Genomic DNA, 16,057 nt, shown 5'->3' on the forward strand with positions numbered 1-16,057 from the left:
AGCTAGTTGAGAATTTCTCAAGCATTTTCTTGAGTTTCTCAACTTCACTCTTTAGGGCTTTGTTTTCATCCTCAAGGAGCTCTTGATGTAGGTCATCAACCTCATCTTCCCTAAGTGTCTTCAAGTGTTCTACTTCATCTTTTAATGATTTAATTTCAGTTTTTGATTTCTTAAGCAAAGTAGATAAATGAGCAATAGTTCTGTAGCATTTTTCTAAGTGATGAGAAGTTACCTCTTCATCATCCGAAGATGATGAAGCCGCGGCTGATGTATCACTTCCAGAATCCGATTCCTCCCTTGCCATGAGCGCTAATTGATGAGTGCTTTTCTCCTTCTTCTCTTCCTCCGATGAGCTTGAGGAGGATTCATCCCAAGTAGCTTTGAGAGCTTTCTTCTTCTTGGCCCTTTCCTCCTTCTTCTTTAGTTTTGGACACTCGCTCCCATAGTGTCCTTTCTTGCTACACTCATAACACGTAACATTAGTCTTATCGATATTTTGATCAATAGACTTACCTTTCCCTTTGTATCTCCTGCTCCTTCTCATGATTCTTCTCACGAATTTGGCCATCTCGCTTGATGATGATCCACCTTCATCATCGGACTTGGAGGAGGATGAGGATGTAGAAATTTCTTTCTCCTTCTTCTTTTCTTTCTTCCTTCTTCCATCCTTGCTCTTTTCTCCTGCAACTAAGACAATACCTTTCTCTTTTTGACCCTTGTTAGCAAGTTCATGAAGTTCCATTTCACAAAAGAATTCATCTAATTTAACAATTGAAAGGTCCTTGGAGACCTTGTAGGCATCTACCATAGATGACCACAAGGCATTCCTCGGAAATGCTTTGAGAGCGTACCTTATGAGATCGCGATTCTCTACGCATTCATCTACGGAATGAAGACCATTGATGATCTCTTTGAACCTTCCGTGTAGTTCACTTACCGTTTCGTTCTCCTTCATGGTGAGATTTTGCAGTTGGTTTAGGAACAAGTCTTTCTTGGCGATCCGAGAGTCTCGGGTTCCTTCTTGGAGCTCGATGAGCTTGTTCCACAAATCTTTTGCACTCACAAATGGACCTACCTTGACAAGTTGATCTTTGGCTATCCCACATTGTAGAGTGACCACCGCCTTGGCATTGGCTTGTCCTTTGCGAGTTTGCTCGGCGGACCACCTTGATGATTCTAGTTCCTTACCTTCTTCGTCCTTCGGAGGTGTGAACCCTTCCTTGACCGAGAACCACATGGAGATGTCGGTCTTGAGATAGTACTCCATACGGCTCTTCCAGTATTGGAAGTCCGCTCCGTCGAAGTAGGGTGGACGATTGGTGCTAAAACCATCCTTCATAGCCATCTTCTTGCTCTTTAGGGTGTTACTCCGGATGAAGAGCACCATGCTCTGATACCACTTGTTAGGACCTTCTGATGGCTAGAGAGGGGGGGTGTGAATAGCCTCCACCAAAAACTCAATCAATTCCTCACAAAAGCTTGTTAGCACAGCGGAAATAAACAAAAAGAAAACTGATGCAAGGAAAGAAACACAACCCACAGCTTACACAAGTATGTACGAGGTTCGGGGATAACTTGCCCCTACTCCTCGGCGTGCCCGTAAGGTGGACGATCCCTTGATCTTTCGGTAGATCACACCCCAGACAAATTCCGGCTAAGTATTTCTCCTTCTCGGTGGAGTAACCTCTCCACAAAGTCTCGGAAAAGATTTGAAATGAAGCACAGGACTTACAGAATTTAGTGGCCAAAAGAAATGTACAATGAAACTTACAGCCACGAAGCAGAACGCTAAGACAGAAGGGATTCCTCAGCCAAGAGCTTAACAACACAGCACACTTGCTTCGGTCGACAGAGAGTTTTTCAAAAATCTTACCAAACCTCTCTTCTGCCTTCTTCTTATTCTGCTTCTTTCTCACTGTCTTCAGCCAGAGCCGAATCACTGACACCTGTATTGAATCACTGCGACCAATTCAGGCGTCGCCAATCACTCTTCCTCCTCATCTGGTTCTCTGAACTCACACCAATACCATCCATGGTCTTCACTAGTGTCTCTGAGCTCGAACCAATAAGCAAGGGTCAAGCTGTTGCCAACTGATCGCAGCCAGTAAACGTTGATGCTCCATTTGCACCATTTGCAGCGAAATACAGTAGAAAGAGCATTTGGTCTTTTTCTTCTGATAGAGCTTAATTTGAAATTAACCATTGGCACGACACCTGCAACCTGCAACTTAAAAATCTCACAGAAGATGATTTGATCAGGTGAATCAGAAATCGTAGAGAAACAGCAGAAGACAAACGACATCGTTGTGGATCGGTCATCAGACCGATCCATAGCCTTCTGGACCGATCAGGACACATCCTGATCGGTCCGAGATGATTCTGATTGGTCTGGGATGATTCTGATTGGTCTGTGGACCGATCAGCCTATAGGTGGATCGGTCCACAGACCGATCCCCTATAGTTTTCCAGAATCCATCGCTTCCTTCTGATCGGTCTGTAGACCGATCAGATAACCCACAGAAAGCTTCTGTGTGGTTACTGATCAGTCACGAGACCGATCAGATGACCAATGTATCACTAGATCTGTCTGTCGACCGATCCAGACAACCAAAGTATCACTGGATCGGTCAATAGACCGATCCAATGCTTCTGTTTGTTTTAGAGCTTCCCAGCCCTAAACCCTAACCCCTTCCTGGTCCAGTGAACGAGCTACCGAGCCCTCTCCGACTTCGTCCGGTCCAGAGAACGAGCTACCGAGCCCTCTCTGACTTCATCCGGTCCAGAGAACGAGCTACCGAGCCCTCTCTGACCTAGTCCAGAGAACGAGCTACCGAGCCCTCTCCGACTTCGTCCGGTCCAGAGAACGAGCTACCGAGCCCTCTCCGACTTCATCCGGTCCAGAGAACGAGCTACCGAGCCCTCTCTGACCTAGTCCGGAGAACGAGCTACCGAGCCCTCTCCGACTTTGCGTGCCAAGTATCCGTACTTGGACTTTTCCTCTCCACATGATCAACCTTGATCATTAATCAGTCTGAGTCTAATTAATATCTGAGACAAACTTAAATCAGTGTCAACATCAAAACAACAGCCAGGTCAGACTGTATTAACAATCTCTCCCTTTTTGTTGTTTGACAACACGATTTAAGTTTAGATCAGAAATGTTCATATTTCCCTAATTTTAGGGGAATCAAGATCCTCCCCCTACGACAGATACAACACCATGTAAGGATAGGGGAATCATGATCCTCCCCCTAAAGCCAAACTTTCATTTATCTCAAACTTTCATTTATCTCTAAACTTAGTTATCTTCTCCTCCTTTGTCAAACACCGAAAAGGTGCGAATTAGGTAAGGAAATGTTAAAGGACTCCCCCTTAACCCATACTGTCTTTTTCTCAATCTCCTAGAATGCCCTCTAAGTGTATTATAAGACAGTAATAAAGAAATAAGAGACATACAAGACATGGCATATGAATAGCAAATTAATAGCAAATAAGAAGTGAAACGTAAAGAAAAACAAGAAAATGAGCAGCATAAATATCAGCAAGTATCCAGGTCAGACATAAGTACCCAACAACATCCAAAACACAAATAATCAAAATGACATCATAGAGCAATGTGTATCAATCAGCCTCCTCATCATGAGGAGCATCAGCATCATCAACGAAAGGAGTGGATCCCTGAGGTGACATGCCGCTGCTCGAGGATGGATAGCCCGGGAAATCCTGCGGAGAACCATTCATGATAAATCTAGGCATGATAGACCTAAGGAGAATCTAGGCAAAAATCCAAAGAAAGGAAGACATATGCCTAGAAAAATGGGTAGATCTAGGAATGCCCATGGTGGACATGTTGACTCTAGGTTTATGAACCTAGAAAGGGAAAATCAAGCTTTAAAGGTAAAGCTTGATAAGTTGGAGAAAATCCTAGAAAGATTCAATGTTAGATGTAAGGGTTTAGGTATGGTGTTGGGTAGCCAAAGACCCAACAATGATAGACCAGGTCTAGGATACCGATCTAGTGTCTCCTAAGCTAAGGGAAAGTCTTATGCTAGGGTTACATATGACTATAGCAAGGAGAAGTCAATAAATGGCAAGAGAAAGTCATTTAAAAGTAAGGAGAAATTAACCAAGGACAAGGTGTCCATGGTTAAGAAGGTTAGGTTTGTAGGCCAAATGTCACCGGAGGTGCATCGATGTGGCCTAGCCATTGTGGATGAGTCACCAAGGGAGGTGACTAAAGTTAAGAGCTCTAGGGGGAGCTTTAAGAGTCAAATTGGGATGATGGCCAATGGATCTCAGGACGACTTTACTTGGGAGTCTAGACGAGCCATGGAATGCGCCAAGTGGTTTTGAGACGGACTTGAGTCTCAAACCTAGGGATTTGGCACAATTGGTTTATGTTTCATGCTTAGAAATATGACATTGGGGTTATATAGCATGATAATTAGTTTTGGATGTATAGATGCCATATAAACCAATGCTAGGGATGCATTGTGGGTTAGTATGGGCAAATACATCAAGAGAAAGCCAAAACTAGAACCTTAGGTTAAGGTTCAATTGAACCATTTAGCTAGTTTTGAGTTTTGTGTCAATCATGGGATTTGTGATAAATATATTTTTATATATATTTTTCTCAAGTAGACATTGATAAAATAGACCTCTACAAAATTTGAGAATTTCTGGAGGCCTGTGGAATTTCTAGTTCATTTATAAAGTTGGTCAGAAAAGATTGATTTTTGTATAAATAGGGTACCAGTCGACTGGTGCAGTTACCAGTTGACTGGTAATAGTATTTTTAAGCACAGAATGTCTCTGTAAGCTCATTTCGATAAGGGCAATCGACTGGTACTTCTGGCAGTCGACTGATACCAGTCTGAAATTATTTTCAGCACTGGATTTTGATCGGGTCAACTCGTATGTGTATGAGATCCATGGAGGATAAATACATGAGTTTAGGGTCAGTTGGATGATAGGTTTTCAACAATTAGGATATTGTTGGAAAGCTTTTTGGATGTTAGATAAAGGGGGAGAAGTAAGGTTTAGTTGAGAAAACCTTGAGTGCCTTTGCGTAGGGGAAGCCTTATGATAGGTTCTTAAATAGCCCTATGGTAAAATCTTAGCTCAATGGGGAGCTTAGGTGTAGGGAAAGCCTTGGGATAGGTTCCAATGCATGTTGCATTATTTTTCATTCGGCAATGTAAGTCCAAGTGTAGCCTTGGCAGCGTAAGTCTATTCGGCGGTGTAAGTCCAAGTGTGTAGCCTTGGCAATGTAAGTCCATTATGCGGTATAAGCCCAAGTGTGTAGCCTTGGCATTGTAAGTCCATTGTTTTTAACATGTTTATTTGCTATTTGTTTTCTCTAACTTAAACGTAATGCCAAACATAAAAAAGGGGGAGATTGTTGGAGCAATCCCGATGGTCCGTGCGACCATGTGTTTTGGTGTTTGGGCAAAGGGTTTAAGTTAGGTTCATCCTTGTTATTTGATATGTGTATATGAGTGGGCAGTTTTACAGGATACACATATGACTCAGCTTGATGGCTTCGGATCCAGTGAAGGATGGAGCATCCGAGAGACCGTGGACAAGATAGCAAGGACAAAGGCCGAGGGAAGCGACTTCGAGGCATATGCGAAGGATGACATTGGGGACAAGCCGCTGGCTTGGATGCATCCGAGGGACGAGAGCCAAAGGAAGTAAGCTTGAAGGCTAAAGGTCAAGGCTGCAATGAAGGATCAAGTGAGTCGTGAGGGTACGAGTGCATGAGAGATTGTACTCAGGGTAAAATCCTAGGTTTAGGGTTTTACTGTAATAGTTACTGTAGTAATTACTGTAGTAGTTACTGTAGTAGTCAACTGATAAAAACATCAGTAGACTGGTGTAGTCGACTGGGCAGTCGACTAGGAGCGAACAAAATGCTTCTATTTGCTCGACCAGTGTGGAGCAATCGACTGGTACTTTTAGTAGTCGACTGGTATCGAGCCGTTGGGATGTAACGGTCGAATTTCCATAGAGGGCAGTCTACTGATGGTTTTAGCAGTCGATTGGGAGGCGGGATTTTCCAACCAGCGACCTATATAACCAAGCCTTGGGAGCTTGGTTAAGGTTGATGAAATTAGCGGTGGTAAATCCTAATTAGTAGTCTACTAGTTCTTAGGTGCTTGTGAGTGTTGTGGTGAGATTTCTCCACCTACAAGGAGCGACTTGAGATAGTCGGAGTTTGCCGGGGGATAATCCACTGACGGATAGGGATTGCCAACCTTACGGACAACCGTGGAGTAGGAGCCCTAATCTTCGAACCACGTTACATCGACGTATATTGGTTTGCATTCTTTCCTTTAGTATTTAGTTTTCGTAATTGAGTTTGTATTATTGTATTTCCGCTTGCGCAACTAACAAATACATAGGAAGCATTCAATTTGGGGGCGTCGTCTATCCAACCCCCCTTCTAGTCGGCTACCGATCTCCTACAGTAAAATGTTTGGCTAAAAATATCTTGGAATTCTTTCGAAAGAATGAAACTTTGAAGATGGTTCAAAGGTAATTTCCTAGGCTTGATTTAGATGATTGTCAAGTTTGATCTGATAATGCAAGAATATCTTCTGATAATGCAAGAATATCTTTGGCTCATTAAAGGAAAAGAAATTCAACATCATTACCTTAGTCATAAAATTCAAAATGAGTTGATAACAAATATGTCATTAAAAGTTAAAAGTGTAAACATTAAAAAGGTCAAGAAACTAAAGTATTATTCGGTGATACTTGATTATACTCCTGATGCAAGTCACAAGAAACGAATGACTTTAATATTATGGTATGTTGATGTGCCATGTATTCCTTTAAAAATTAAGTAGTTTATAGAATTTTTGAATGTTGTAAATATGAGTTAATTAAGTCTTTTCAATGAATTGTGTGATGCATTAGACTCTCTTGGCTTTGATATTAATAATATTATAGGACAAGGTTATGATAATGACTCCAATATGAAAGAGAAACATCAAGGCGTTCAGAAAAGATTGTTTGATATAAATCTGAGAGATTTTTACTTGCCATGTGATAGTCATTGTCTTAATTTGGTGATTTGTGATATGGTAAACTCTTGTGTTAAAGCAAAATTTTTTTTTAAAGCATGTCAATGCATGTATATAGTGTTCTCCAATTCTACGAAATGTTGGAGTATTCTACTTGATTGTTTGGATAATTTAACACTTAAGTCATTGTGCACCACGAGGTGGGAAAGTTATATCGAAAGAATGCTAGATTGTTAGCAGCACATGAACTTATCAGCTTTGAATTTTTCTTAAGTTTGGTAATTTGGTATGATATTCTCTACAACATAAACTTGGTCAATAAATCCTTACAATCTGAAACGATGCGAATTAATGTTGCGGTAAAATAATTGAAAGGACTTGTTTTTTTTTTTTTGAGAATTATAGGGAAAAAGGATTTGCATCCGTCATAAATTCTACTAAAGAAATTGCTTCCAATATAGGAGTTGAGCCTGTATTTCTTGAGCGACGATAAACTTCTAAAAAAGATAATTTGATGAGATTCCTAAAACTAAAAGAGAACCACAAAAAGCTAAAGAATATTTTAGGACTGATTATTTTCTTGTTGTGGTAGATATTGCTTTTATGAAGTTGAGGAGTAGGTTTGAACAATTGAATACTTTTGAAGAGATGTTTAGATTCTTGTTCGATGGAGAACAGTTAACGACATTGGATTTGATGAAGATGATTTGAGAAAATATTATGTGAATCTTGAATCTGCTATGAGAAAGGATGATGTGTCTTATACTAATGCACATGATCTACTTTTAGAATTATGAATGTTGCAAGAGATGCTACCTCTAGAAGCATATGCCACAAATAAATCTTGGAAGACCATTAAAATTCTAGAGTTTGTATTGAAAATGAATGTTTTCCCTATGGTCATGGTTCCCTGTCAAATTTTATTGACTATTCTTGTGACTGTAGCATTAACTGAAAAGAGTTCTTCAAAGTTAAAATTATTGAAATTTTATTTGAGAACTACAATGAGTCAAGAGAGATTGAATGACTTAACAATCCTCTATATAGAAAAAGATACATTGAAGGATATCTCATATGACGACATAATTAATAACTTTACTTAAAAAAAATATAAGAGTGCATTTTAAACAATATTGATCGTTGAATAAATTATTTTAAAAAATTATGCAAAATATTCTTTAGCATGTAGTTTCTTCAATTATATATTTTGATTTGATATTCTATTAGATTTTTTAATATATATTTGATTTTTTAAGTTAATGCATAAGGGAGGGTCCAAATTGTCAAATAATCTAATTTTCCTCAGGACTGTCCCTGGTCCGAATTGATCTGTTCACCACTCAGGTTAGCTGAACCAGATGTGCAACAATGTGGCATCAACTGCCAGAGAAGGATGACAAAAATAGTCTTTGTTGTTTGTAGACTAATCCTGTACCAATTAAATTATTTATATTCTTATTCTTTAGTTTAGTTCAGATGAATTGAATGAAAAAGGTGTCTCGTTCTTCGATTCTTACATATTTGTGCTCTGAAATGGTACTGCAAATTACTGTTATTCTGGTTTGCCTCTGGTTTTTGTCAAAAACAAACATTTACTGATTTTTATGGTAAAAAGTGATGCGCTCAATCTCAGGTGTCATTCCATATCCGTCCTAAGACATTTAGATAAATCATAATAACCAAGTGATATCTTTTTAAGTAGAGGAGACTTTATGTTCCAAAAAATTATTTCCTTGAGGAGTCGATTTTTACTTTTTTTATGATAATCTATAATCTGAGTACCAACTCGATTATGCCCATGGAGGAAAATATTTACTGATTCTTGACTTCTAGTAACATAAAAGAATTTGAAAACATTAAAGTTGATATATGCTTATCAAAATTCTGCAGTGTAAATTAGAAAATAAGGATTTTTTTTGGGCTCGATTGCCCTTATTTAGCTCTCTGATTTTGGCAAACCCTATAAAATCTAATTGAAATCATAGCTTTTGGTTAATTATCATCTAAAATATCATATCATTAATTTATTAAAAAAATATTATTTTTAATTAAAATAACTAATTATTTATTAGATTAAAAAACATATAAAAATATAAACCTTAATTTTCAAATGGTACCTAATACTCATCATCTTCATTTGTGTCATTGAGTATGAGGCATTTAGAATCTTAACAATGAACCAAACCATGAAAATATTATGTTACTTCATTAACTATATGATTCATTCCCTCAAGATATACCCTAAATTTTTTCAATCCATCACACAAGAAATGCCTCAATTGGAAATTTTATGTTTCCTTCGTAAATATTAATAAACTCCGCACCATCTCCTTTCTTAATCAAAGATTGATATATTTCTAGTTTATCATCTTTTTCCACCTAAATCCATCCTACTTTAACTGTTTCAAGTAATTTTGGCATGGGGAAGAATGGAAGGGAAAACTTGTGACCTCAATCCCTAATTAATGGCTACAAGCAATTGTTGTTTCAATTATGGATTTTTCTTTTTTATGTGTGTTTTTAAGAGTTTGGTTCACTGTTTTTTAAGGTTATAAAAAGATAAATAATGTTGAGTTTCACTAGAAATTTTTTGGGTCTATTTGAATCTAAAAATTAATATCAAAAGAAGAAAAAAAAAATCCATACTGTTCTCAAATTTTTTCTGTCATTATTTCCTCATCATCTTCCTCCTGAATCTTCTCAGCTCCATACTGATGATGATGATGAAGAAGAAGGATGCCAAACAAATGGATTGAGTGAAACTCAATCCCTCTCTGTTCCTCACCTAAACTTTTTTGTAGATTTCATTATTATAAGTTCATCAAGATATGCATGTTTTTTGTGCACCATCTCATTCAATTTCCATTTCCTGATGGCTCTGCAAACTTCTGTTTTCCTCTGCTTTTCGATCTTCTTCTCCTCCTCCTTCCAAAAGCATGCATTTGGCCAAGATAATGATAATGTTGCTACGCTACATGCTCGCTTAGCCGATCGAGTTTACAGTGTTGAGGAATTTGGTGCCAGGGGAGATGATAGATCATTTGACAACCAGGTGAACTTGAATTCTTGATTCTTGAGTTCATAAATCTTATTTTGTTTAAAAGATGAGATAAGGAAAAAATTGTAGGCATTTGAAGAGGCATGGCATAAGGCTTGTTCTTGCAAAACAGCCTCTGTTCTTTTGGTGCCTAATCACAAATACAGATTAAGGCCTATTCGATTCTGTGGTCCTTGCAAAAATCATATCACAGTGAAGGTAAACTTGTCTCCATCTTAAAACCAACCTCGATTTGTCTCTATGTTTTGCTTATCGAAGGTGGTGCGAGAACTAGATTGAGGGAACGCTTGAAGCTTCTCCGGACCCCTCTTACTGGAACTCCCACAATTTGGGGTATTGGATATTGTTTGATAGCGTGAAAAACCTAGTCGTTCAAGGTGGTGGAACGATCAATGGGAATGGCAAAAAATGGTGGCAAAAGTCTTGCAAAACTAATAATTCCTTGGTAATTGACTAAACGGAACCTCATCTCGATACTGCTTTTTTTTTTTTTCTAAAGTAACTGACTAATTCTCATTCGATATCCAGCCTTGTGTCGGCGCACCCTCGGTATGCAGATGAACACTACTGATGAGCATACAAATTTCAACTTCTTATATCAACTAGTATCTAAATTTTGGCATGTGTTTGGAAATTGTATAGGCATTGTTCTTCAATTCATGCAAGAACTTGGTGGTGAAGGATCTCAAGATGAAAGATAGCCAACAAATCCATCTAAACATTCAAAAAAGCATGAATGTCAAAGCTTCAAATCTGTCAATCATCGCACCCGAATCAAGCCCAAACACAGATGGGATTCATGTCGGCGAGAGTAGCAATATCCTAATAAGAGATACCATCATCAGAACAGGAGACGATTGCATATCCATTGTGAATGGTTCACGACAAATACTCACCAAAAACATCGTATGTGGTCCAGGTCATGGAATCAGGTCTCTTCGAGGCTCTGTCTATCTATTTATCTAGTATTTACAATTTATAATATACAGTTTTTTTCTTCATAATCTACTATAATTTCAACCTAATTATTGTGTTGAGCAGCATTGGCAGTTTGGGAGCTAAACACACAAAGGAAAGTGTGTCCAATGTGTTTGTGAATGATGTCATATTGAAGAACACAACAAATGGTATTAGGATCAAGACATGGCAAGTAAGCGAATCTCATTCGACAGATAACATTAACTTTGCGAGCTATAAATTCTCATCAACTATCCCTTGACAAGGGCGGGCAAGGCTACGCGAAGGACATCACATTCCAAAACATCACTATGCACAACGTCAAGAATCCCATAATTATTAACCAAAACTACTGCGACTCGAAACTTCCTTGTCATGAACAGGTGGAGTGGAGTAATCTACATGAGCAATATCCATTTGATATTCAGAGCATCTACTAACCTCTTATTTTAAGCACAGGATTCAGCAGTGGAAGTGAGTCACGTACTCTACAAGAACATCAAGGGAACCAGCGCTTCGAGAGAAGCCATGACATTTAACTGCAGCAACAATGTCGGGTGTCACCACATTGTGCTGCAGAACATCGACTTGGTGGGCGAGGGTGGGGAGGCTGTGACAAGTGCGTGTAATAATTTCAAATGGCAAGGGATTGGGAAGATCATTCCTAGTCTATGTGCTTGACACAATAATTAGGGTTTACTGATATGCTTGTACAGCTTATTTCCAAACCAATAAACAGCACGAAATTATGTTAAGAAGTAGCACATAATATAATGGAGAAATTGTCAAGGCAAGAAGAAAGACTAATGCAAAACATAAATTTCAGGACATAACAGAAACAAAAACCGAGTACTTAAAGTCCTATTTCAGCATACTTGTGCAAGTAAGATGGGCGGTGGGAGAGAATCGACTCCGTAAAGTCCTAAGCTTCGACCCTCTCGGTGCTTTCGATGAGACTTGCCTTGGTAGGCTTTGCAAGCAAGTCGGTGTATTCCTGGAAGGGAGATTTGCTGAAGCGAGTGTCCAACCACAAGTCGGGTGTCAGGAACCCATAGGTTTTCATGAGGCAATCAAAGGTAGCCTGCAAGAAATAAGGTGTGAAATGCAAGCAAATGTAGCTCTGTTATCGATGTGTGAAAGATAATTCCATGCATTGCCACAAAAGTATAACCCAAAGCAAAAGTATGAAATGGCAAAGATACGTTAAGGAATTTTAAGCATGTGCATAATCAGATTATTGTGTATAACCCAATAACAAGCAAAAAGAGAGGAGACAATCAAACAAGAAGGCAAAACCATCAGGCAAACAGGTGGTTCCACAATATGATAATCTGTTGTCATAAAACAACAGCATCCTAGTAGCCTAGTTGATTTGAGCAAGTGCAAGAAGAAAAATCAAGATGAGAAATTCATACAAAATCCTAGATTTAACCAAGTATCTCTTACACAAAAACAAAAAATCAGCCGAGGGAATTGATAGAAAATTCTAAATTCTATCAAAATAATCTAACATGTGGAAAGGATTTTTACAGTTAAAACCAAATCGGCAAATTAGAGTCCTCAATATTCAAGTATCCAACTTGGAAAAAATAAATAAATACAAGTTGTAGTCCATAAAACCAGTAGAACAATTGTGATGGAAGTGTGTCAATAAAAAAAAAATCATTTCATAGGATTCATAAATCTTAGTTTATGATAACAAATCTTTGATTGAATCCTTCTCTCTAGAGGATTGTAAAATGGTGCTTAGTCTTACAGAAAAGTTAAGCTTTCATTCAGATTACAAACATTAGGATAATAATAGACATCAACACTATATAATAAGAGGGAAAAACTAATATCCAAAAATGAATAAAGCAATCCGTCATATTAAAATTATCCAATATTTTGTCTATTAATTAACTTAGACCAAAAGATAACCAAGAAAACGTAACTGCTCACAACATCCTATGTAAACAACCAAGGTTTCTCCTCTCCTTCAAGCTCACCACTTTGTTGAACTACCTCTCCTCTAATTCTATTAACACTTTTCTGGAAGCAGCAAACATCAATATCCTATTTGGCGGTAACATGCCTATAATCACTACAACGTCAATCAATAGCATGAAATAGTGAAATGATGCGGTTCCAGAAAGAGTTCAAAAGAGACAAATTTATATAGTGGAATAACTGAAGAAGATAATCGTATATTTTTTCAAGCTAAACGGCGTCATGAATGCACAAAAAGGTAAGTGAAAGGTATTACGCCCAACTCCACAATTCCTCACGCCAACTGAAAAATAACAACAGATCGCAGGAAACACTGACCTTCACAAAGTTTCCCAGAGTCTTGGTCGAGCCGCGGGATGAGGTGTACACGTCCTCGATTCCAGCAAACTGGAGAACCTTCTTCGGCACACGGGCAGCCACGATCCCTGCCCCTCTCGGTGCCGGAACCAAGCGGACGGTGACAGAGCCGCACTTTCCAGTAACCTTGCAGGGCACAGTGTGGGGCTTCCCGATCTTGTTCCCCCAGAATCCCCTCCTGACGGGGACGACTGAAAGCTTGGCCAAAATGATGGCGCCACGAATGGCAGTGGCGACCTCCTTGGCGCACTTAACGCCAAGACCGACGTGGCCATCGCTGTCGCCGACGACAACGAAGGCCTTGAAGCGGGTGCGCTGTCCAGCACGAGTCTGCTTCTGCACGGGCATGATCTTCATGACCTCATCCTTGAGGCGGCCGCCGAGGAGGGTGTCGACGATCTGGTGCTCCTTGACGGGGAGCGAGTGGAGGTAAATCTGCTCGAGGCTGGTGATTTTTCCCTCCTTGACGAGGCGGCCGAGCTTGGTGACTGGCACCCATTTCTCCTCCTCGTCACGCCGCCCTCCGCGTCTCCCACGGCCGCGGTCGCCGCGACCACGATCACCCCGCCCGCGCCCGAATCCACGGCCAAAGCCGCCACGATCTCCACCACCACGCTCCGCCATGAGGGAAGAGAACAAGGGAGAGCGGCGGGCAAGAAGCGAGAATGCGGAAGTAGAGGAAGTCACAGAAAGGTGAGATTTTTATAGCGGCGACGGAGGCGAGCCTTAGGGTTTTTTGTGTGCTCGGACGGACTCGACCCGGTTAACCTTTTTGATTCGGTCCAAAGTCCTAACTCGGTTTTAACTCATTGGTCCGGTCCAACTACACAACAATATCTGGACAAGAAATTTGTTAATTACACTTGAAAATTTTCATCATATTTTGTGCTAAACACCTTTTTAGCTACAATTATTTCTAAAATTCTATCAATTATAAAAAAAATTAGGTCAAAAATTAAAAGAATGCTTTCTTTTTCTAAATCATCAAAACAGGTGTCCCATTTTGATTGTTATCAATAATCCTGTTGACATGGAGAGGAGAGGTCAACTATGAATAATCCTAGTATCCTTGCTCAATTTGCCTAAGGCAGATTCGACACCCAATTGCTCCACCTGACTCTGCACTCTGTTAAGTTCTCCATGAATCTACGCTCTACTCAACACTCTCCTCAAATCTTGGGACATAGCTCCCCAATTTAGTGTCCTGCTCATCTCTAGCTGGCCAGCTGACAACGTGCTCTGCTCAGCTCCCCCAAGTTCTACTCTCTACTCAGCTCTCTCCTCATCGACTCTAGAGCTCAGCTCCTCGATTCAGTGTCATGATCATCTCCAGTCGGACCACCAACGCTGTACTTTGCTCAGCTCTCCCAAACTCCACACTTTATTTGGCCCCCCACTAGCCTTGCCAACTCATCTCGCGAGTTGGTATCCTCCCATTTTAAAATGGGTTGCTTAAACTTGGTCCTCCTTATACTCAATGGGCCAGACTCTTAGGCCCAATGGATCCTCATTTTGTAATTAAGAGTCATAAATGCTACCACACAGGGGTTTTCAGAGCGCATGGGGCAGTCTGATTATAAAAGATATGGGTATACGTCATACAACGATGGGACATTTTCTTTACTATGATACAATAACCAATTAATGAAGAAAGAATACCTCCACAGTATTATAAAAGGAGCTCGTATTTACATGCCAAGGTAAGTACACTAAGAAAAGACACTCTGTGCATCTACTATTGTTCATTTTCTTTTCCCACCGGAAATTAATTTGAGCATCAGAATGGCTGAGCCAGGGCATCTCCTGACCTTCTAGCATTCCTTCTTCCTCGGTCTCCTTTTTTTTAAGCTCGGCGAAAGTCCTTGGTGATTAATTCCTCTCGCCATTCAACACCTCAGTCAACATAGAGGACAGCTCACCGGTGGTCACCGGTGGCACACCTATCGATGATCTCAAGCGAGATTAAATTGATGTCGTCTATGGGACGTGTACCTGAACGGAGATATTAAGATGGATAATACTAAATGACTTGCTGTCATCACCATGACATAACAAGATCTTGACCTACTAGTAGCAGCCAAAGTATAAGAAGTAATATAGAAGCAACTGATGGTACACCCTTCACCCTTAGAAGTACCCATAGTATCCACCGAGGGGCTTCAAGAGGTCAATCAGAGGCCAAATCTACTACAATCGATGGAGTTCCCTTGGGTTTGATTTGGCTTCCTGTAGAAGTATCTATGAGGCATGAGCCCCTACCCCCCTCTTCAGGGAAACAACCTAGCTACTGCAGCTTGAAGGGTCCCTCGAGTACTCCTTTCTCTCAAGGTATCCTCGAAAACTAACTACCCTGTCACTTTCAACCACTTCAAATTGAAGAGTACATTGGGTCAGGCGACCTGGAGGATTGTCTAAGCAAGTTTGAAAATGTAACTTTGTTGCATCAATACGTTGATGGCATTAAGTGCCAAGTGTTCTTGATGACACTTTTGGTCTTGGTACAAAGATGATTCAATCGACATCTGATTTCTGTATCACTTTGTTAGCAGCCGAAGATACTACAAAATCCCCCTTAACTTGTTCGCCCTTAAACAAAAGCTGAGGGAGCCTTTAAAGGAGTACATTCGACGATACAATCGGGTGGCTCTGGACATCTTATCGGCCACCT

General features: G+C 40.0%; 2 protein-coding genes across 2 annotated transcripts; one reads left to right on the top strand and one right to left on the bottom strand.

Moving 5' to 3' along the window:
- The first annotated feature begins 9,900 nt into the window (after positions 1-9,900).
- Positions 9,901-11,724, top strand: LOC121972538 (polygalacturonase-like). Its single transcript, XM_042524194.1, has 8 exons — positions 9,901-10,080; positions 10,156-10,284; positions 10,361-10,531; positions 10,615-10,635; positions 10,729-11,018; positions 11,128-11,236; positions 11,310-11,426; positions 11,503-11,724. Exons 1-8 carry the CDS (start codon positions 9,901-9,903, stop codon positions 11,722-11,724), a joined length of 1,239 nt encoding a protein of 412 aa, XP_042380128.1.
- Positions 11,725-11,789: 65 nt separating this feature from the next.
- LOC121970305 (40S ribosomal protein S2-4-like) lies at positions 11,790-14,077 on the bottom strand. Its single transcript, XM_042520914.1, has 2 exons — positions 13,351-14,077; positions 11,790-12,124 (listed from the first exon to the last, which is right to left on the bottom strand). The coding sequence occupies exons 1-2, from the start codon at positions 14,011-14,013 to the stop codon at positions 11,966-11,968; spliced, it is 822 nt and encodes a 273-aa protein (XP_042376848.1). The 5' UTR covers positions 14,014-14,077; the 3' UTR covers positions 11,790-11,965.
- Positions 14,078-16,057: the final 1,980 nt, after the last annotated feature.

The sequence above is a fragment of the Zingiber officinale genome, chromosome 4A, assembly GCF_018446385.1.
Source record: "Zingiber officinale cultivar Zhangliang chromosome 4A, Zo_v1.1, whole genome shotgun sequence".
NCBI classification, from domain to species: domain Eukaryota; kingdom Viridiplantae; phylum Streptophyta; class Magnoliopsida; order Zingiberales; family Zingiberaceae; genus Zingiber; species Zingiber officinale.

Excerpts from the sequence above, each read along its gene's own strand:
- LOC121972538 (XM_042524194.1), top strand. The coding sequence starts at position 9,901 with ATGGCTCTGCAAACTTCTGTTTTCCTCTGCTTTTCGATCTTCTTCTCC. Across the intron at positions 11,237-11,309 it reads TTAGGATCAAGACATGGCAA|GGCGGGCAAGGCTACGCGAA; the intron begins GTAAGCGAATCT and ends TCCCTTGACAAG. Across the intron at positions 11,427-11,502 it reads AACTTCCTTGTCATGAACAG|GATTCAGCAGTGGAAGTGAG; the intron begins GTGGAGTGGAGT and ends TTTTAAGCACAG.
- LOC121970305 (XM_042520914.1), bottom strand. The coding sequence starts at position 14,013 with ATGGCGGAGCGTGGTGGTGGAGATCGTGGCGGCTTTGGCCGTGGATTC. Across the intron at positions 12,125-13,350 it reads CTCTGGGAAACTTTGTGAAG|GCTACCTTTGATTGCCTCAT; the intron begins GTCAGTGTTTCC and ends TATTTCTTGCAG.